The sequence below is a fragment of the Vanessa atalanta genome, chromosome 18 (genome assembly GCF_905147765.1).
Source record: "Vanessa atalanta chromosome 18, ilVanAtal1.2, whole genome shotgun sequence".
NCBI classification, from domain to species: domain Eukaryota; kingdom Metazoa; phylum Arthropoda; class Insecta; order Lepidoptera; family Nymphalidae; genus Vanessa; species Vanessa atalanta.
The window spans coordinates 1,557,063-1,579,204 of record NC_061888.1 but is presented as its reverse complement, the minus strand read 5'-3'; the positions used below and the strand labels follow the sequence as shown (position 1 = coordinate 1,579,204).

General features: G+C 32.9%; 1 protein-coding gene across 1 annotated transcript; it reads right to left on the bottom strand.

Moving 5' to 3' along the window:
- Positions 1–677: 677 nt before the first annotated feature.
- Positions 678–21,659, bottom strand: LOC125070823 (3'-5' ssDNA/RNA exonuclease TatD). Its single transcript, XM_047680810.1, has 6 exons — positions 21,572–21,659; positions 21,325–21,504; positions 16,089–16,187; positions 14,573–14,736; positions 3,743–4,089; positions 678–2,876 (listed from the first exon to the last, which is right to left on the bottom strand). Exons 2-6 carry the CDS (start codon positions 21,464–21,466, stop codon positions 2,714–2,716), a joined length of 915 nt encoding a protein of 304 aa, XP_047536766.1. The 5' UTR covers positions 21,467–21,504; positions 21,572–21,659; the 3' UTR covers positions 678–2,713.
- Positions 21,660–22,142: the final 483 nt, after the last annotated feature.

The following is a 22,142-nucleotide window of genomic DNA, read 5'->3' as shown; positions in this document are numbered from 1 at the left end:
AAATTATACAGTAAGGAAGAAGGTTGGTCATATACAGTAACCTCGTTTATGACGCGCATTCAAAGAAAATTAGTAAGTAAAAAACTTTATGCACCGTCTCTAATCCTGTGATAATTGTGTAAAACTTTTTAAATTGTAGTATTTTCTTATAATCTAACGTTTAATTATTTATCTACTGTTAACTAAAGTACCACGGCAGATATATGGATTAACTAAAATAAATGTATTATACTTGTCGACATAATATGTATATATATTATGTTTGTAACTTAACAAATAGGCATATAAAAAACTTATATGGACTTAAAATAATTCATTCATAAAGTCTTGCTAAACTGGACCATACATTTTATTTTGTAGTTTTAAAACTATGTATATGCGGAATAAAAACTCACTTGAAAAAAGCGCACTATGTGAGTTATAGAGTGCGCACGGTCCCTGGCACTGCATGGGTTTAAAGCTCTAATTCATAATTGGGCATAAATAAAAAATAAGACATTTTGTTTTCAGTTTTATTGAAAGAAATAATCTGTACAATCTAAGAAAAATATGTATCACAAAAGGACGTTTGTCGAAGGCACTACAGTACATTTACCCGCGGGATCGTTTATATTAAATCTATAATAATTTACTCGAAAATGTACACATTACATTAATATCAACAAATCTATACTTAAAAGCCTTATTGACATTTATAATAATAATAAATTAACCGTATATATTTGTCTCGATACATTCCCGAGTAAACTACCCGACCCAGCGGTACCCTTATAATCTACCAACAAAGTGATTGTCAAAAAATAAAGGAATTAATAACAATACTCTATGACCGACTACACACGGAGCTACTTTATAAAACTGTATACATTTCGTAGCTACACGTGTAGTCGGGTCTGATTAAATACATTTTTAAATTTACAAGAAAAAAAAAACACGTAATAATTAAACATGTCAAATTCCACGTGGTACATACTTGCAGTCTTTGATTTCGTTGTGACTACCAGCATTAATTAAAATTACGATTACAATCACTATTTACATTATATTCGATGAATAATTATCAGTTATTGAATTAATTCGAATAGGAATACTCTGCGCAGAGCGAGGCTAAGAAACACCTAACACCGTGCGAACGAATACAGTGGCAACGTGACACGGGTCTTAGACACTAGTAACGTTTCAGTGACGGAAGTTACGGACATACGGACATATGGCTACGTATTCCGTAACAAATACGCGTATATGGGAAACACGAAAACAGACATATATTCAAGACTCGATTAAAATGATTCTAATGACAGTGACATTTCTATTTGACAGTTCGTGACGTAACTATAAAACTAATATCGACAGATAATAAATACTCAACGTACGAACGAACATGCAATCACACTACTAGCTCTGTCAATGTTTACATTTAAAGCTACGTCACAGATGGAATTTTATACAAAAAAAATATCTCTTTATACATTCGTAGACATATTGAGATCATAATGACTAAAGTTGTCATCGATTGCCACCATATTAATCATACACTCGCACACACGTATTTAGCTGTGACGACATTCCTATCTACATGTGTGTGAGTGCAATTATATTGCTAAATACATCGAAGGCATGTGCAAAACGCAAAAAAAAAAACAACATAAAAAGACCTACACAAATACCGTGTAAAAATATAATAGACAAAAATTAACCACAGACAATACATCGTCATAGCAATATTATGCAACTATTTTTTTTTTTATTTAATTAATCATAAATGGCATTAGTCTCGAAGCGTTCAGGTACGCTTAAAATATAAAAAAATAATATACATACGTTATTAATAATTATTATTCGTTTGATTTTGCAAAATCATACTAAACTACATGACCTGGCCGGCACTAGTTTTGATATTTATTAATTAGGAGAGGCGTTATTTCATTAGTAAATACGATGGCAAGACTTGACAATGCAAATTTTATATAAAATAGCCTCTGAATGCCGTACAAGGGTATCATTAGCGAGACGAGCAGTCATTGCATCTCAAAACATTGGCGTGGCGAGACCAGCGCCCAGTGGGCATTTCACATACATATTTTTTCTCCAATTCTCCACTTTTATTCTCCACTACCCGTCTCCTAAATCCCAATGTCATATTAAAATTGTCATATTTCGTAAACATGAGTATAATCGTTTGATTCGCTCTCAAATGACGTCTGAAGAGACCCCCGATATATAATTAAGTATATATGTTTAACTCTTGAATAAATCTCTTAATTAGGTAACATTCAATCGCTATAAATATACTTATTATTTATGATTAAATATATCTTATCGTTGTCTCTATAAAGGCACAACATTTCGCGTAAATAAGTGTATATAAATATAATTTTCGATTCTTTCAAGTTACTCGACACGATCTGGAGTCTTTTGGACTACTGACTACGATTTGGGACTCCGTTCGTTTCATCTCAATGGGTTTACAATTAACATTATCGCAATCGACTTGAATTTAAGTCGAAACGTAAGCTTCGTAAAGAAAAAACTATTTCAGTGCAACAAACCCGTCAACGGAACGATCAAATCACGTCACAATAATGACAACAATCTCCAAAATTACAACCCATAAGATTTTCCATAAAATCCGAAGTCAAAACTGCCCAAATATAGCAATCGAGAAGATGACGTCGATAGTCCAAAAGACAGCGAGGTCCAGCGCGGCGCCGCGTCACTGGCTGAGGCCGAAGAGCTTGAGCGCGTTGAAGGCGGTGGCGAGCGCCACGTCCTCGGGCCGCTCGGCCAGGAAGCCGGCGATGAGCTCCACGATGGCGGGCAGCGCGCACGGCTCGTTGCGTTGGAACGTGCAGTAGCGGTTCACGAACGTCATGGATCTGATAGATTCCAAAAAAAATACGGTTGTAGTCATTTCTGCGAGATCGTCAAAGTGTGTAAGCCATTCGTTAAAAATTATATGGCGCAATAATACTACTTTTTGAATGAGCCAGTGTAATTAGTCACGGGATAAATAATGAATTGTTAGATCTTAGGTTAGAATTGACGGTTAAAGTAGTATAATTTCCAGACACACAGTGTGAAGGTGGTATGTGTTCATCGTGTTGAACATTTCTTTTTTAAATAAACTTGATTGATCCAGAGTTAAAAGTTAATTTTGAGTCATAATTATAACATATATAAACATTTATATGTAGTACTATATTTTTGTCACAATTATTATTATTAAATCACATTTATCAGGATAATCATTGTATTTATTTAACAGTGATCAATGTGACTGAAGATAATGGTAGACGTTGATAGACATGGATCCTTAGATAATAGTCTGATACTAACAGATAAACTGGCATATCAATGCAGATAAACTACTTTAAACATTGTTATTAACATAAAAAAAAATAACAACGCTCTAAATCCGTCATTCACACGACTAGAGTTCAAAGAGTTCACATTTACAGGATGTTAGCGCAAGGTGTTAAAATTACATTCGAAAAATATATAGGGCAGTGTATAAAAAATAAAAAAATAAAACGTTCCAGCAAAGTACTATGATAATTGTCTTTCATCCTCCAAACTCATTTAGCAATTGCCTACTTAACTGACCAGGACAATACCAATACAAATACACTTATAAGTTTTAGTCAATAAGTGTCCATAATTTTGGCAAATTTCTCAAAAAAACCCTCTTAAACCTTTCTCTTAAACATTCCAAAAAACCCATCAGATATAAAATACCACGTACCTCTCAGTTAACGAGTCCTTAACGTGCAGGGGCAGTTTGGAAGCCCTCATATTCGGGTACATGAACGGCGAATCGGTTTCGACCAGCAATTTGTCCAGCGGTAATATCCTCTCTGAAAGCAAGCGTCTTATACCACCGTCTGATTTATCCTTGCATATGTACCCTGTTATGCCGAGGTAGAAGCCCTTCTCTATATACTTGATGCCTTGCTCCACTGAGCCTGTGAAGGAGTGGATTACGACGGGCGGTAAGCGGTTGCCGAATTCGTCCAGAATTTTTATCAAATCTTCCTGGGCTTCCTTTTCGTGAACGAATAGTGGTTTTCTGAGTTCGCACGCCATTTCCACCTGAAATCAATTTTCGAGTTATAATACTTAATATATTCGATGTGCTGTTAAACAAATAATTAATCTAAAATTAAGATTGCGATCCCTCCAATTATCATATTATATTCACATCGTATTATAAACATATAATTCTTTTAATTAGCATAAAATATTGCATGAGAAAAACCACTTGATACTTGATTTTAATAACTTATTTTAACTAATATAACTCTTTAGCTAATTTTTCTTTTAATTATTTTAGTAATTAAGAAATAGAAGATTGATTCGCAAACAAAACGTATCTACAATAAGTATTTTTTGGCAATTTAATCCAAATAATTAATATAACTACCTCGATAGTTTAGTAACGTTATGTAAATACACATATACTATATACATATATATTTATGGTATTCAGTATTATTGTTAATGTATTCATCTTAGTTATGTCTAAAAGATTTTTTAGACTACAAATTGATAACATCTGATTCCTATTTTAAACTCAGTAAATAATATCATGAGAAGACACGTCTTTTAAAAATGCTAATGAGTTCAAATTCAGAGATAATGTAAATCAAAATGTATTTATAACTTCCGTTCTTTTAATACCATGGACAAAAACATATTTTTTACCTTTTCTGACATGTATCAATCTACACGACATATACGACACCCAATTGTCTGTATACTTGGTGGTTGAACGCAAGTGTCAATAATCACGTGTAAAACGGGAATAAAAAACATTGAAAGCACTGAATTTTTAATGAAAAGAAAAAACAATATCGACACGCAGAGCAACGCTTAAGTCGTGTTTTACTCACATTACTGAAAGACAGAGAAATTGAAAGATTATGATAAATAATACATTACTTTTATTAAGCCGAGATTCCTCAGGACACGTGAAAATAAGAAAACATGGTAAGTATCCCGTTTCAAATAGTCATACGTACGTATATCTTAATCGAAGACTTTCACTCAATATTCATGTTGTTTAATTTGTGTTTACATTACATTGAATGCTCAGTGTGAAAGAAAGCATCGTTATAATCCTATATATGTTTGGTTAAAATTCTGCCGAATGGGTATCGACCAACGCCACGACCATTCGAGCATTCGAACTTTTTGGAATATGCTACAAACCATCCTCAAGAGGAAATTAGTCCCACCGATAGGACAATAGCAGTATACTAGTGGGTCGCACGCGGAACTTCGCGTTTAATCGACAGACTTTTCAAATTTCGAAACCTATGACAGGTTTTGTTTTGATTTAATTTCATTCTAAACTGACAACGTCTGTTCGCACGTTTTGCATTTGTTTTTTTTTAATTCAGTCATAGCGCCGCTCTCTACCCGGCCAGTAACTTTTTTCCTCTCTCTAAAATGAACTATTTATTTATCAAATCGTATCAATTTACTTAAATGCAATCAAGAATCCTCTTTATTTTTCTGCACGTCTACAATTGGAGCTCTTCATAATGAGACCATAACCGTTTTTTTATCAGCAGCTAACGTCCCATAATCACTGGGACAAAAATCGGCTTACGCTATTAATATATAGGATTACATTTAGAATATGATATAAAAGCAAATAATATATTTAAACCAGCGGTATAGTAAATATGTACCATATGGGTATTTTTCAAGTCAATACTGTGTAAGAGTTATCCAAATCAAGAGTAAATCTCTTTAATTAAATTGGTTTGATCTTCAGAGGTCAGAGCGATCAGTGCGCAGTCGCCTACGCGTCACGGAATTTTTGTTAACCAGGGCTGTGTAAATATAATTCCACATACGCTTTTAATGAGCATATATTTAAATTAAAGAAAAAATATTTCATACACATACATATATTATAGTGAATCGAAAGAAACTTTAAACGCGGTAAGATCAGAAGGTTAACAAACTATTTAAAGTAAAGCTACCACCAGTTCGGAATGTAAAATTCTACCGAGAAGAACCGGCAAGGAACTCAGTAGTTACTCTTTTTCAATATGTAAAAATACAGTCATATAAATACAATTATGTATATGTTATGTCTCCTGCCTGGAAGTCAACGAGCATTAACTCCACGCTTTTTTATCCTATACACCGGCACATAGACTTGGTTATTGAAATAATTTAATCGATTTTAGTTCGGATTTCATCGATAATAATATATAGAAAAAAGTATACAGCATTTACGCCACGTATAAGGGAATAGAAGGGAAGAGCATGATGGCATAAGAGAGCATCTCGACATTTTCCGCAAAAAAATTTTTTTTTGCCGAAATATACTATTGCCATACTAGGGCTAGCAATTGGAACACCTGATGATAAATGGTCATAGCCCATAGAATTTTTCTGTAAGAAATATCAACCATTCCTTACATCGCCAATTCGCGATAACTCAGATATTATATCCCTTGTGCCTGTTACACTGGCTCCACCCATCCTTCAATCCAGAACATAAGAATATTTAGTATTTGCGAGCGGTCGAATATCTGTTGAACGTTTGGTGCCTACCAGACGGGCTTGCACAACGAGTAAATATAAAGGAGTGGAATTATTTGAGTGTCCAATAACTACGATATCGTTAGTCTAAATGATGTTCAGACACGATAAACTACGTCTAAATGTGACAGAAATACGATAACCGAGAAGGCATAATCGTTTCTATATGGTGTTGTTTCCAATTTGTTTCGCTTATCTGCCGAGACAACAACACATGTTCTGTATGGAATGAGGAAATGACTCACCGCCCCGGCTAGTTCTTGACTGATGCACTTTTATCTTTAACTTTAATTTTGGGATATCTCATTGAGATGAATACTTTTTGCCACCATTTCACCGACCACTATAAACTTTGATGGGTTGTAGGTATGCTTTATATCTTTGTGATTATTTTACTACATCAATTCCAATCAAGATATTCTCTTTTCAAGCGGGCTCTTGCGAGGACTTTTGACTTAATTTTACATAATAAAATTAAATTGAAAACTACCGCCTGTTCGGAATGTAGATGCAACCGAGATTCACCGACAAATAACTCAGTAGTTAAAATGAGTTACATATACCCTATTGCAATCGAAGTAGGAATACAGATAAATAAACCTTAGTTTTACGTATTTCATGCGATTTGCTAACTCATCTATATTGGGAGCTACTGGAGTTTATGATTAATATATCTTTATTAATAAAACAATACTTAACTTCTTATATCTAATTCCGATAACAATTTCGTCGACGTTCAAAACGCCATTTTTGTTCTCGACCAATAATATCGCGTCAATTTGGTGTCAAATTTTATTTATTTGGCTTATCTCCTCTTAAGGTTGGAATAGAGGTCACTAGTTCTCGCTCGCAGCTTCGGTCACGTCTTAGAGGTTGATCGTTAGATATTAGACTTACAAGAGTATACTTCAAGCTTGTTTCACACTAAATTAATTCAAAATCGGTTGTGGCTTGGACTTGAGAGAGCAACAGACAGACAGAGTTACTTAAGGATTTATAATTTTATATATATTCGTACATTTTCGTACTTATTGTATATAGTGTGTATTAGATTATATACTTGTACCTATTTTATATGTATTGATAATATAATTTATTTATTGATATATAATTTGTGTATTCGATGTATATATGTATATGTATTCTATGTATTCAGATTTTCTTTTTTATTATAAATTTATTAACATAAGAATTGATAACATTAAGTGCTTAAATATATACAAATATGAATTAAAAAAAGGTTACTGTCCGCATGGAATGGTGGCAAGAGTGCTGGCAGCATTATATTATTATTTTGAGTAATAGATTCATGTTATTTTATTAATTATTACAGCACCACCCAACTCATATTCTACGAGCTAACCTAACCCAGACCGTCGGTTGCCTGGAAGAGATCGCGATGTAGCGATAAGGTCGCCAAAATCGTACGCGTCTTTTATTAAGGCTGGATCTACGTTGTATTTATTTATATTATCTGTGTGGTGTATAATAAAAAGTATAATGTAATATTACTAAAGATTAAATAATACAATTGCATTATAACTTAATGTAATTAGTAAAAGTATATTTATTTGGTTTCTTGTTTTTTTTTTTCTTTTTTCGTTTAAATGTATATTTTTAAATAATTATTCATTCATATTCTTTATTGTTAATTTTTTATCTAAATCCTTATTGCATGCGGTGTTTACCTTTAATTAACTTATCATTTTTTTTTGTAGTTTATAAGCTTAAAACTGTCACAGATGACCTCCTTTATTTGGTGAATCAAATAAAGAAAAAAAAAATTAATCCAGCATGAAATTAAACGAATACTAATGGAGGAGCACTTAAACTTCTATACCGTTGAACCGTTCGCCATGAAACGTCTGCCGGGATTAGCTCGTACTTATTTCTATATTATATACTTACGACCTAAGCCCGGCAGAAGTTATTACCACATAATATATAATAGGTATAAAAATATAATCATGTATATAGATGCGTCTCCGGTTACATTTAACCACAACATATACGTTACATAACCAAGCAACTGTAAATAAAAATATCATCAAAATATACATAATATTATTATGCTTACATAATATATCTTTTATATAATTACATTACATGTATTTCTTCAATTGGATTCCAAATTGTGCCCAGAATGTAATCGAGTAGAGACAATGTATCATGTTTTATAGAATACTAGATGTGCCCGCGACTTCTTGCGCATTTGAATTGAACAAAAAAGGTTAATGCTGTAGCCTAATCATATCAGATTCCTACCAGTGAGAGTCCCGTCAAAATCGGTCCAGCAGTTGCAGAGATTAGTCGGAACAAAGAGACAGACGGATAAAAATTTAAAAAAATAAAATATTTTGGTATATGTACCGTGGTATACATTCATATGCATTTAGTAAAAGACGGTTATTTTAATATTACAAACAGACACTCCAATTTTATTATATGTATGGTGATGAGAATTTATTATATGTATAGATGTGCGTTTCGATGCTGGAAGAGGCTTATTTTTTATACAGCATCCGGTATATCATTTGTATAATGTCCCTTAGAGGTCAGACATATTTATTAAATAGTTAGAAATGTTGTAGGTGACGTGGTCACAGTGTGACAAAATCGTATTTAAAAAAAAAGATATCTCGTGTACTACAACGAAAGGGAGAATTAAGATAAACAAACCACAGATACACATAATCCAAACGAATCGCTCTGCTATGTTACACTTAAAACATCACTCGATCAATTTGTCGTACCCACATACATACACTTTAATTTTTACATACAAAGTTACGATAACAACTTCCACCAATCAAAACGTAACGTTTTCACGAATACGTAATTAACACCAAGATCATTTCAGATCTGACCAATGAATGAATCTAAGAGAACGAGATACAGTTTCACATTGTAATTGTAAATCTCGTTAAAATTTTTCTTCTCCGAAATTTCTTCCGATGCATGACATGAGATTAATGATTATAAACACGAGCAAGTGAGTATTTTGATATTCAGCTTCGACTTTGAAGCTTTTTGGAACCTAATTACAACCGATTCGAATTGTAGATGTAAAGATAAACAAACGACATTAACCTTCAATTGGCGTGACGTCATTGGTCAGATCTGAAATAATCTTGGTTCAAATTTTATCGTATTTGAGCTCGATAAATAAATATCTGTATCCTATAAATCATACGTTTAAATTTTACGGGATTTTTTTTTAATTTAAAATGAATATGTATCATTAACCATCACCTTCGTGTTTTAGGAGTTGTTCATTAGTATATAAAATATGCCTAAGCCATCTTTGAGGTTCAAGCTTGTTTCATAAAAAAAAAATCACCAAATTCAGTTCAGTGGCAGGTATAACCGTGAAAGCGTAACAGACGGACAGAGTTACTTTCTCATTAATGGTATTAGTAGATGTTTATCTAATTGTCTTGTTAATTAAACATGACGTATTTAATTTATATCCGAGATGGTCCATAGGTTAGAACACGTGAATAATAACCAATGATTGTGGGTTTGAGCCCAGGCAAGCGCCACTGAATTTGCGTTTAATTTGTGTATATAGTTCACAGAACCCAACATAGTCGGTCAGTAAGCCCCAAAACATTCTCCTCAAAAGGAAACCTTAGCCCATCAGTCGGTTTCTATATATTTAATGAGGTAAAATCGTAAAGCACGTCTTGTAGTCTCGATCACAAAGGACAATATGTGAAATGTTAAACGTTTAATACCTGTTACCCCTAACAGTGTCCTACTCCACTTGCACGTTCAACGACACGGCGCGATGTCACTCACTATATTTAGCGTCGAGTGTAGTGGGCAACGCAACGTTTTGCATGTTTCGTTTCAGCGATAAACTGACAGACTCAATTGAAATTATTTACGTGTTTTCAACTTGATAAGAATTATAATACATTTATACATTGTACAAAGCATTATATTTAGCTATTCATCAAGTAAAAGCTAACATCGTTCCGAAAAAGAAAATACTATGGAGGATAATTCTACTAACATATAACAGTTCTGATAAGTTTCCTATTCCGATCTACTTTGCACGTGTCCAATGCTGATACTAAACATACTACAGAATGTCTCTATATATAACGCTCACAGCATTTTTGTCATTAGACAATACAAACCGCTATATCCCTGCTTTTTAAATCTGTAATATCATCGAAAATATTCATTTAAATTACATGCTATAAAGGGCCATATTGATTTATATTAAATGCACAATGTATTTAAGGTACTTTATTTGATAAATGATTAATGTTGTATTGCTTAAAATCGCAATTATTTATCGTAAAAATGGATAAAAATTGTTTATTGCGGGTTATCGGCTACGGCTACGGCTAGTCCCCTACCGATAGAAAAAATTGTTTCATATGATTCATTCAAGATTATAATATATTATAATCGTATTAGATTACCTCGCGTATAAATATATACAGCCGCAGATTCAGCTAGTATACTATATACCCGCGCGAAATTTATAAAACACAAACTTCCAACCCCCGTTTTAGGGGTGGAGATTCGTAAAAATCCGTTCTTAGCGGAGGTCTACACCCTCTAAGGACTTACCTACCAAATTTCAAGTTTGTATGTGTAATAGTTTTAATCAGTGAGTGGTATTTCGCTTTTATATACATAGATTATATGTAAATATATATCTTCGTTGTATGTAGGTCAATCACGTTACATATGTATGTAGGTAAGCTGTTATTAATTCTAAACAGGGCCCGATCTTTCAACGATTTAAACACCTAATATTGATTAAGGGTTAAAATTCTCAGATATAAAGAAGGTAAATCAAAGAGCACGACCTGCCGCGGAATATGAATTAATCTTCGATAACATTTACTGTTATCAACGTCATGGTTCATTTGTGTATCTGTTAACATCTACATGGGTCGTGATAAATATTTTAATATATATCTCAATAGAGCATATGTTTAGCGGGTTAATACAAAGTATTCTTAATTAATATTAATATAGATTATTAAATATGTGAAATGTGAGATTTTAAATATAATATTAGATTTCACTGCTGTACTAAAGTCTCCTCTACCATTGAGGAGAAGGTTTGGAGCATATTCCACCAAGCTGCTCCAATGCGGGTTGGTGGATTACACATGTGGCAGGATTTCGTTGAAATTAGACACACGATGTTTTCCTCGCCGAGCACGAGATTAATTTTAAATACAAATTAAGCACATGAAAATTCAGTGGTACTTGCCTGGGTTTGAACTCGCAAACATAAACATAAGATGCAAGCGTTCTAACCACTGGGCCATCTCGGCCAAAATGTGAGTATAAAATTAGAAATATTTTCTTATATTTAATATTTAAAACGAGTTAATTTGCGTATAGTATATTCCAACCGAATAAGGATTAAACATAAACAAACCTTAGATATAAGCAGTACAAACAATTCTCGATTAAATAATCTTTATTTACAATAGAATTCTATTTAACTTTACTACTAATATTCACTTTAATTTTAATTTCAATGTTCCGATAGAATTTTCGTCGACATCCAAAAAGCTAGTTTTTCGCGAATCCATAAAGAATATCATAGATTATAAACGCTGTCGACCAATGATATCGCATCGATTCGATGTCAAATAATCTATTTGTTCTTATTCCTCTCGGGGTTTGAATAGATTTTATGTCTTAATATCTTAGTTAGAAGATTTCTAGCACTGATTGCTTTCAAGGAAATACCATTTTTTTTTCAATCAAAATTACTACGGGAAATATCCCGGTAGCCATTGGTACATATAACCTTAGTAATATTATAAACGGGAAAGTTTGGATACATGGACGTCAGTTACTCAATTACGTCGGAGCGACTGAACAGAATTGAAAGAAACTTACAATAAAGATAGATTTAAGTCTAGAAAATAGTCACGGACGGGTATTAGTAATAAATAAGTAACAACACTGATACACCTGACATCCTCTACCAAAATATTGCCTGGAAGAAATTACCGATTAATAAATAAAAAAGCTTTTCGTATGATTTCCAAGTCTTTTTGACGTTAGTATTGTACTTCTAGCCAATATTAATCAAGGCACCCATTCTCGAAATATACTGACTGTGCAGATCATATCAAAACGCTCGAAGGTGTGCTCCACAACGTCATAATCCGATAGGGCGGACACAATCGAAAAGAATTCAGGCGTACGACCAATGGATTTACTTGCTTTTCGAGGAAAGGGATTGTGAAAATTGCCAACTTTCAACTAACTTGCTAAACTTTTGGACTACTCCCAAAACTTTTCATTAGGTTACGCGAACTTTGAAGCCAGGACAAAACCAACAACGATAATTAATTTGTTTTGTAATGAACGACGACTTGCCGAGTCGCTGTTGTATTTACGCATTTTGTTTTATCCTCTGAGTATAACCACATTAAAGTGGTTTGAAGACAGTATCAATTCACCGAGTACACATTGTTTAATAACGCCAGAAGTGAATAATAATTGCTAACATGAATTACTCATACAGTTACCGCCCGCAATTAGAACATTACGTCAAATTTTGATTGTTTACGTAATTATTCAGAGGAATAAAGGTAACGAATTCACTTTCGCGTGACGAGAAACTGCCTAAGCCGACGAAAGTTATGATTCTTTTTTTTTAATTGAGAAAAAGGTGTTATATATCTTCAATCTTTTCGAATCTTTTTTAATTGAACTTCAATAGAATATAGAGTCGAGGGATCCCAATGAATAGAACGCATCGATCTTAATTGAAGCTCTTAAGCAACCGGGCAAGTATCACTGATATATACTAATATAAATGTGGAAGCAACTCTGTCTGCCTATTTATCTGTTGCCCTATCAAGATCAAACCACCGAATATAATTTAATTATATTCGGTATGAAGCAAGTTCGAACTCCAACTCCAACATGTGCTGCTTTTTTATGACTAATAACTAACGACCAACTCCTCAAACACGAGCGAAACCGCGGGCAACAACTAGTATCACATTTGCTTCATTTGTGTTTTATAATTTATTTATTCTATAAAATAGACGGACGGGCAAATAATCCACCTGATGGTCTGCGCCTTCACCTTATTTCCGAACTAGTGGTAGATTTTTGACAGTCAATAAGCAAGTGTGACGCATCCATAATGAATAAAGATTTTGACTTTTAGTGTCAAATGTCATTCTGCATGTAGTTGTATGTACTCGTATGTATCCAAGAAGCCGGACGGGAGGAGTGTATAACTTATAAACTCATACATCGAACGTACGCAGTCGCATAACAAGTTCTAAATATAATTTATCCACGCTATGCACAGCCTTGAAAATGTGAAAACCGAATGAACTCATTAATGCGTCTTACATACGTGTGAAAAATACTATTAAAAACCTGTTTTTTAGGTTCATCGAAACCTTAAGAAACCAAAACTATACATACTTAACTAATAATACTTATTTTACAGTGGTAATCACATGTCTAAATTAAAAAAAATTATAATAACATATGACGCCATGGTGACCGTCACGGTAGCATGCGCGATACCGTGATGCCCCCTGAAGAGTCCACTCCGATTCTGCCGCTGGTTTATTTGTGGGTATTCCGGTAAGATTGGGCGCACCAGGCGTTCTCGTCACCGGCGAGTCTGACATACCCAACTCTACATGGCGCAAACACGTGAGATCGTTTTTCAGCGAATAAAAGGACACCATGACGGTCGGCGGTCGATTTATTAAGGCAATTCTACTAACTTATAACGGTAATAAAACGTTCTCGATTCTATTACGATTCAATATCGACTATTCCTTATTAAAATTAATATTAGCTTAATCGTAACTGAGGAACAATTTTACTCATTAATATCAGTTACGATTATTGTCCGATCAAACTTTAACCAAACCACAAGAGGATCGTTGCGGCAGTAGAGAAGGAAAACGGGTGAACAGCAACGGTTGTTTCGGTCGAATAGGTTGGTAAGTCAATCATGAAATCGGTCAAGATGTTGGTCGGTACTCACCTGCCGCTTGAAGACTTCCCGCTGCACGCTGGGCTCGGAGAAGTCCTTGGTGTAGTTGAGGCCGCACTCGCCGAGCGCGACGCACTCGGGCGCGGCCGCCGTGGCCGCCAACTCCGCCCACGCCTCCTCCTCAGACATTGACTTCGCGTCGTGGGGGTGCACGCCTAGGTCCACGATATACTATTACTCACTGATACATTCCTCACTAACTATTTACAAATATTGCCGATTCATATAACTAAGCGATAGTTATTGATTCTATCAATAACTGAGAATATTAAATAAGTTATAATATAATGGATAATAATGGCAGGATTGATTCAATTGGTTAAAAAAAATCATTTGCACGATTTGGCCCACACAACAACCCACACGGGAGTTAAATAAAAGCTTGTATCATATGGTTGTGTCTGTTAAGGGGGATGAGTGAGCTATTTAATTTACATGTATATATAATGTACAAATAACAAAGCACCAACAAACGGTTTGTGGTACATTAACAATGTTCTACCACACAACATAAGCTGACCTGCATTTCTATTTTCAATTTAAAAAATATATATTCCAATTATGTTCTTAAAATAAAGTTATATAAAATAATAAAAAAAATTACGTAACAATTTTTAGCAACTTACAAAATATAGTTTTAATCAATCTCATATGAACATGCAATCTCATTGGATAGCTTTTTACATTTATTTAGAATTCAATGAACAAGTAAGCCACGCACATTTTGCTTTTCTATTATAAATAGCACAAGAACACGAAATTCTGTCTTGTCACGTCAACAGTTTCAATTTAAATCACTCGGTGGCCGAGCATTGTTCAAGACAGCCAATCCTGGTAGAGTGTATTCCAATCAGAGAAGTCAAAAGGATAAACAAACCTTAGATTTACCTATTCCATGCAACTTACTAATGTCTCTACTACATTGTGGGCACTAACTATTCTTTATTTAAATATATCTTTATTTTTAATACCACTAAATACTATTCCACTAATCTACTTATATCCTATTTTGATTCAACAATGTTCAAAATGCCATATTTTCACAATTTCATCAAGAACACCATAGTATAGTCAAGCTATGTCAAATATAATTCCACGTTAAAATGTTAATTATTGGGTTTTTGTCCTCGTATGGTTAGATTAGACTATAGGTAGACCCACTTAATAGATATTTTATTTCTAACAGTAATACTTAGTACTGTTGTTTAGCTGTGCGAGCCAAATCCCAAAGTTGGTAGAGTAATAGCATGTAAGAAATAATAAATATTTATTAAAGCAACATGTCCATGCGCAGTGGTGACCACTTACCATCAGGCCCATATAAAAAAATATTTACAACAGATGAAACTACTAATAACAGATACTTTTATGATAGCATTACATACTAAAACTTCCACAGAAATGCGCTGCATCCGAGTTTTATGTATATTTGTTTACTTGTTTTTTCAGTTAGGCATCATTCATGAGTAAAGATTTTAATTATATAAATTCAATGAAGAAATCATACCTGCTGTAGAATATATTGTGCTGGGGTACAAGCGGGTCAGTCTCAGTGCTTCTTTACTGCTTCGAACCGATGTTCCTGTGACCATGATCTTCTGGACGCCTAGGATAATATTCTTTTATAAAATTATTAAGTATTGTTGGAATATACAAAAATTCAAGCCTCTATACATAATAGATTTCTCTTTCATTATATTATTCAATCTTTCACTCATTCACATTCGCTCACCACTCATTCAATCAACGAACAGCTTTACTTGATTATTTAATATTCATTATTAAAAACATTGTCAAACAGTGCAGACGTGTCTTATTATACCTACCCCATTTCCCTTCAGGTTATGGGCCCAGGTCATGTTTAAAGTTGTTTAAATAATTAAAATTAATAGTAAAAGTGTTACTCAAAATGGATTCGCGAAGTAAAAGAAATATACAACAATTTAACGGTGATCGCTATAGTACTTGGAAGTTTCGTATAAGGTCACTACTAGAAGAAATGCAGTTATTGCCTGTTATTGACGAAGAACCACCACCAATACCAGATAATGAGTGGATTAAGAAGAATATGCTAGCAAAAGGTACGATTGTAGATTACTTGGGTGACACATTTTTAAGCTTTGCAAGAGGTTCTTCTACTGCAAAATCCATAATGGCCGAACTAGACAAAGTATATGAGCGGAGGAGCTTAGCGACTCAATTGGCTTTACGTAAACAGTTACTTAATATGAAACTACAGCCAGATGTGACACTATTCGAACATTTTAACAATTTCGATAATATCATTACTGAATTAATATCGGCTGGTGCAAAATTGGATGAGATGGATAAAATATCACATTTACTTTTAACTCTACCCACATCATACGATGGTGTTATAACGGCACTGGAAACACTTGGAGAGGAACAATTGCATCTATCTTTTGTAAAAACTCGTCTTCTAGATCACGAAGTCAAACTAAAGAATACCACGACGACAGAACTCAAAGTTTTACATACATCAACGAATAAATTCAAATCGCAGAACAAAATTGGATTCGATAAAAGGAAATCATATAATTATTATAAAAAGAAGTCATACACCGGAAATTCATCATATAAAATTTCAAAATTATATTGTGATTATTGTCGACGACGAAATCATATGAAGAAGGATTGTCGATTTTTCAAAAAGTTACAACAAAATGGAGGTAGTAGCGGCAGTAAAACAGCAGCTGCGAGCGCTTTGCAAATCAGAAACGATAACGAGGACAGTTTCGCATGTTTTCAACGTGTAAGTTGTCAAATTCTTATAAATATCATATTAATAATATTGTTTTCATTTTAGATTCGGGTGCAACTGACCACGTTGTAAATAGTAAGGAATTATTTTCTTCCTACTCAGAGTTCACAACACCGATTAAAATTGGTATAGCTAAGAACAATGAAAGCATTCAAGCGTTTGGTAAAGGTACAATAAATGTCACTACTAATTTAGGTTTTCAAGGGGCGATTAATAATGTATTATATGCGCCGGACGTGCCATGTAATTTAATATCTGTATATCGTATTCAACAAGTAGGTATGGTTGTTATATTTAAAAATAACAGTGTTTATATTAACAATAGTATCAAGTGTTTAGTATCGAGTGTTATCAGTAATAATTTATTTAAATTAGTTTTTCAAGTGCATACGCGATCTCAACATAATTTAAATTTGTCTCAAACTTCTACATCTTACGAACTATGGCATAAGCGTCTAGGTCACTTAAACAAAAATAAATTTAACATTCTAAAAAACTTAATTGATGATAGTTACCTAATTAATGATATTATGCCTAATGATACATTATGTGAGTCTTGCATACTTGGTAAACAGTCGCGGTTGCCCTTTGCAAAATCAAAAGATAAATCAGTCAGAAATAGGCCACTTTTTATAGTTCATTCCGATATTTGTGGTCCTATTACACCACCTACATTTGATGATAAAAATTATTTTATTACTTTTATTGACGATTTTACTCATTATACAGTAACGTATTTGATGCATTCTAAATCTGAAGCATATAAATGTATGAAAGACTACGTAACAAAATGTGAAAATTTATTTAATTCTAAAGTTGTTAATTTATATTGCGATAATGGCCGAGAGTACCTTTCAAACGAATTCAAAGAATTTTGTGTTGACAAAGGGATAATGTATCATTTAACGGTTCCTTACACCCCACAACAAAATGGTGTATCAGAAAGAATGAATCGTACATTAACCGAAATGGCTCGAACATTGGTTACAAGTGCGAAATTAAATAAAATATTTTGGGGTGAAGCTGTTTTAACAGCTACTTATTTAATTAACATACTACCCACTAAAACTCTGATAAATAAAACACCATACGAAATGTGGCATGGTAAAAGGCCGAAAATAAATCATTTAAAAATGTTTGGATCTACTGCATACGTTCATAACAAAGCTAGAAAAACTAAATTTGATGAGAAATCTTTCAAGTCAATATTGATCGGTTACGATGCAAACGGTTATAGATTATTCAATATCGAAAATAATCAAGTTTTTATAGCTCGCGATGTTATTTTTGACGAGTTAAACTTTGAAAAATCACGCCCTACACGTAGCAGTAGTGACAACATTGAAACCCTTTCAAAATTTAGTAAGCCCGAAATTGATTCGGCAAAGCTAAAAATAGATCAACAACAAGATTCTTTTAATGACAATTCGTTGGACGGTTCATCGAATACCACTAATTTAAGACGTAGCGAAAGAATTCGAGAATTACCCCCAAAGAATTATAAGCAAATGCACGATCCTGATTTATTTTTATCTCTTTTTAATGATACGCAATCTTTACCTACATCATATAAGAATATTTTCGATAGGCACGATTCTGATAAGTGGTTGAACGCTATACAGGATGAAATTGAGTCGCTTCGAAGCAACCAAACGTGGACATTAGTTATTAGACCGAAAAATGTTAATATTATAAGTTGCAAGTGGGTATTTACAATTAAAAATAATGAATTTGGTGAACCTACACGTTATAAAGCTCGGTTGGTTGCTCGAGGTTTCACTCAAGAGTATTTACAAGACTATCACGAAACGTTCGCACCAGTGGCTCGGATAACTACTTTTAGATTTATATTAGCACTGGCAAATCAGTTTGATTTACATTTACACCACATGGACGTTAAAACCGCGTTTCTAAATGGTATATTGAAAGAAAATATTTATATGGAAGTACCGGAAGGTATTTTAGCAAGTAATAACCAGGTTTGTAAATTGAATAAAACATTATATGGCCTAAAGCAGTCGTCCAGGTGTTGGTATGCACGGTTCGATCTCATTCTCAAGGAAATGGGTTTTAAGAACTCTGAATTAGATCCTTGTCTGTACATATTAGATAAAAATTGTATAGATAAAAACGTGTATATAGTTCTGTACGTTGATGATTTAATTATTACTACTAAAAATAGTAATTTATTACAAGCGTTTAAAAACAGTTTAATGCAAAAATTTCAAATGACTGATTTGAAGGACTTAAAACTATTTCTTGGTATTAGAATTCAAAGAACAACTAATACAATTTCTTTAGATCAAACAACATATTTGCAAAATGTTCTAAATAAATTTTCTATGAAAGATTGTAATCCATCGAATTCACCTTTTCCTTCTAAAATCAATTTTGTAGCTTTAAATTCAGACACTCACTATGATGCACCTTGTAAAAATGTTATAGGATGCCTTATGTATGCAATGCTTTGCACAAGGCCAGATATTTGTGCTTGTATTAATATATTAAGTAGATATCAATCGAAAAATAACGAAGAGTTGTGGAAATGTTTAAAACATCTCTTACGATACATTAAAGGTACAATTAATTTAAAATTGGTTTATAAAAAATCTGAATATAAAGAGATAATAAGTGGGTATGCAGATTCCGACTGGGGAGGTGACGAGAACGACAGAAAAAGTACAACTGGCTATTTGTTTAAGGCCTTTAAAAATTGTACAATTTCGTGGACCACACGAAAACAAAATACTGTCGCCGTCTCTTCAACGGAAGCTGAATACATGGCTCTCTTTGAGGCTGTGAGAGAAGCAGTCTGGATAAGGTCATTGTTAAATAGTATTTCTATACAAATAACAGAGCCTATTGTAATATTTGAAGACAATAATAGTTGTATATGTATTGCCAATAACCCCACAAATCACAAAAAATCTAAGCACATAGATATAAAATATCATTTTATTAGGGAACAAATCGCTAATCAAATAATAAAGCTAGAACCTATTTCCACAGGAAATCAACTAGCTGACATGTTCACAAAAGCGATACCCTCCAAGAGATTTATAGAATTAAGAAAGAATTTAAATTTGTTTTGAAAAATAATTCATGTTTTGTGTTAATCAAGTAAATGAAGGAATGAGTTTATTTAATAAATAAAACTATGGTTTATGTAACTAAATAGTTAGTATTTTATTTGTAAAAATGAGTAATGAAAGAAATTATGTTATGGTATTGTTATATTATATTAACTTGTATTTTTGAGGGGGACTGTTGGAATACAAAAATTCAAGCCTCTATACATAATAGATTTCTCTTTCATTATATTATTCAATCTTTCACTCATTCACATTCGCTCACCACTCATTCAATCAACGAACAGCTTTACTTGATTATTTAATATTCATTATTAAAAACATTGTCAAACAGTGCAGACGTGTCTTATTATACCTACCCCATTTCCCTTCAAGTATTTATAAATTAAATATCCTTTTTTATAGTTGGCTTTTTAATCATACTTTTTAAATTGAAAGTTCAACAGACAACAAACATGAAACTTATTAAGTACTAATTGTCACCAATTAAATGTCATGGTTATATTCATTAACTGCACTCAAAATTATTTATATAAGAATATATAAGTACAAATTATGCTCACATCATGTAATTTACATAGCAGTGATATATTAAATAATAAATCTAACAAGATTACATTAGAAAGTTATTTTCAATGCTCAATGAATATTCAGATGTTGCAATTCAATGCTATTGTTTTTTTTTTTTAAGCCAATTATCACAGATATATAGAAATGTTCATACTAACGATTAAATCTACAACCTAAATCAACACAAATGTTTCGCGTTTTTTTCGCGGAACGACTAATATTCATTAATTCTGTTGTTGCATTTATCACATATTTGCACGCAAGTTTTATTTACACGTAATATTTTCAGTTCTCACACGTACCTGCATCTTTTGCCCTTTGAACCACAGAATCGAGATCACGGCTATATTTCTTGTTTGTTAAGTTTGCGCCAATGTCGATCACAATAAGATTCTCGTAACATCCCTTAAGTTCTTCGGATATCTGGATTTCTTCAGACGTCATACTTAATTTTGTGTGAAGCTTATTGGTGCGGTGTTTACCTAAAAATATATAATAATTTTATTATTACGTTCTCAGAAACACTTTTAAAAATTATAAATTACTTACAAATTGTATCAAACACTCCTGCTTAATAAGCTTCTTAATTTTTAATATTAATTGTCAAAATGTACACCCTTTTCACTGAGATGCCACCATGTTTTTGAGGAAAGTTTGCGTTTTTCTAGTACAATTTGTAATGTCAGATACAACGGCCCCTGATTTGCTATTAAGTCTCATGCAGAAACATTCCATTGGTTGTTGTTATTGTTATCCACTTAGAAATCCTACAAATAGAAATAACTTCATTCTGGTAGCGTTTTGTTGCAATGCCGTCACTGCCGCTTCGTGACTGTAAACATTTTACGTCGTAAGTTTTATTCTAAATTATTATTAATAAAATATCAAATTAAATAAGAAAATTTAGGTTCTTGTTTTTATATATTATAATATTTAATACTATTTTTATTTTTATTTGAACTTTACAAAAATAAGAATCGGTACATTAAACGCAAAACGTATAAAAAAACTAAAATGTCAAGTAGACATTGACGTTCATATTTGATTAAGAAATCAAATAGAAAAGTCATTCTTAAAGTGAAAATCAACATTTAATTATAACTTTCTTATTTTAGTAGTA

Coding starts and splice junctions, on each gene's coding strand:
- LOC125070823 (XM_047680810.1), bottom strand. CDS start 21,466: ATGACGTCTGAAGAAATCCAGATATCCGAAGAACTTAAGGGATGTTAC. Junction 16,188..21,324: donor TCAAAGGGCAAAAGATGCAG/GTACGTGTGAGA, acceptor ATATTATCCTAG/GCGTCCAGAAGATCATGGTC. Junction 14,737..16,088: donor CACAATATATTCTACAGCAG/GTATGATTTCTT, acceptor TCGTGGACCTAG/GCGTGCACCCCCACGACGCG.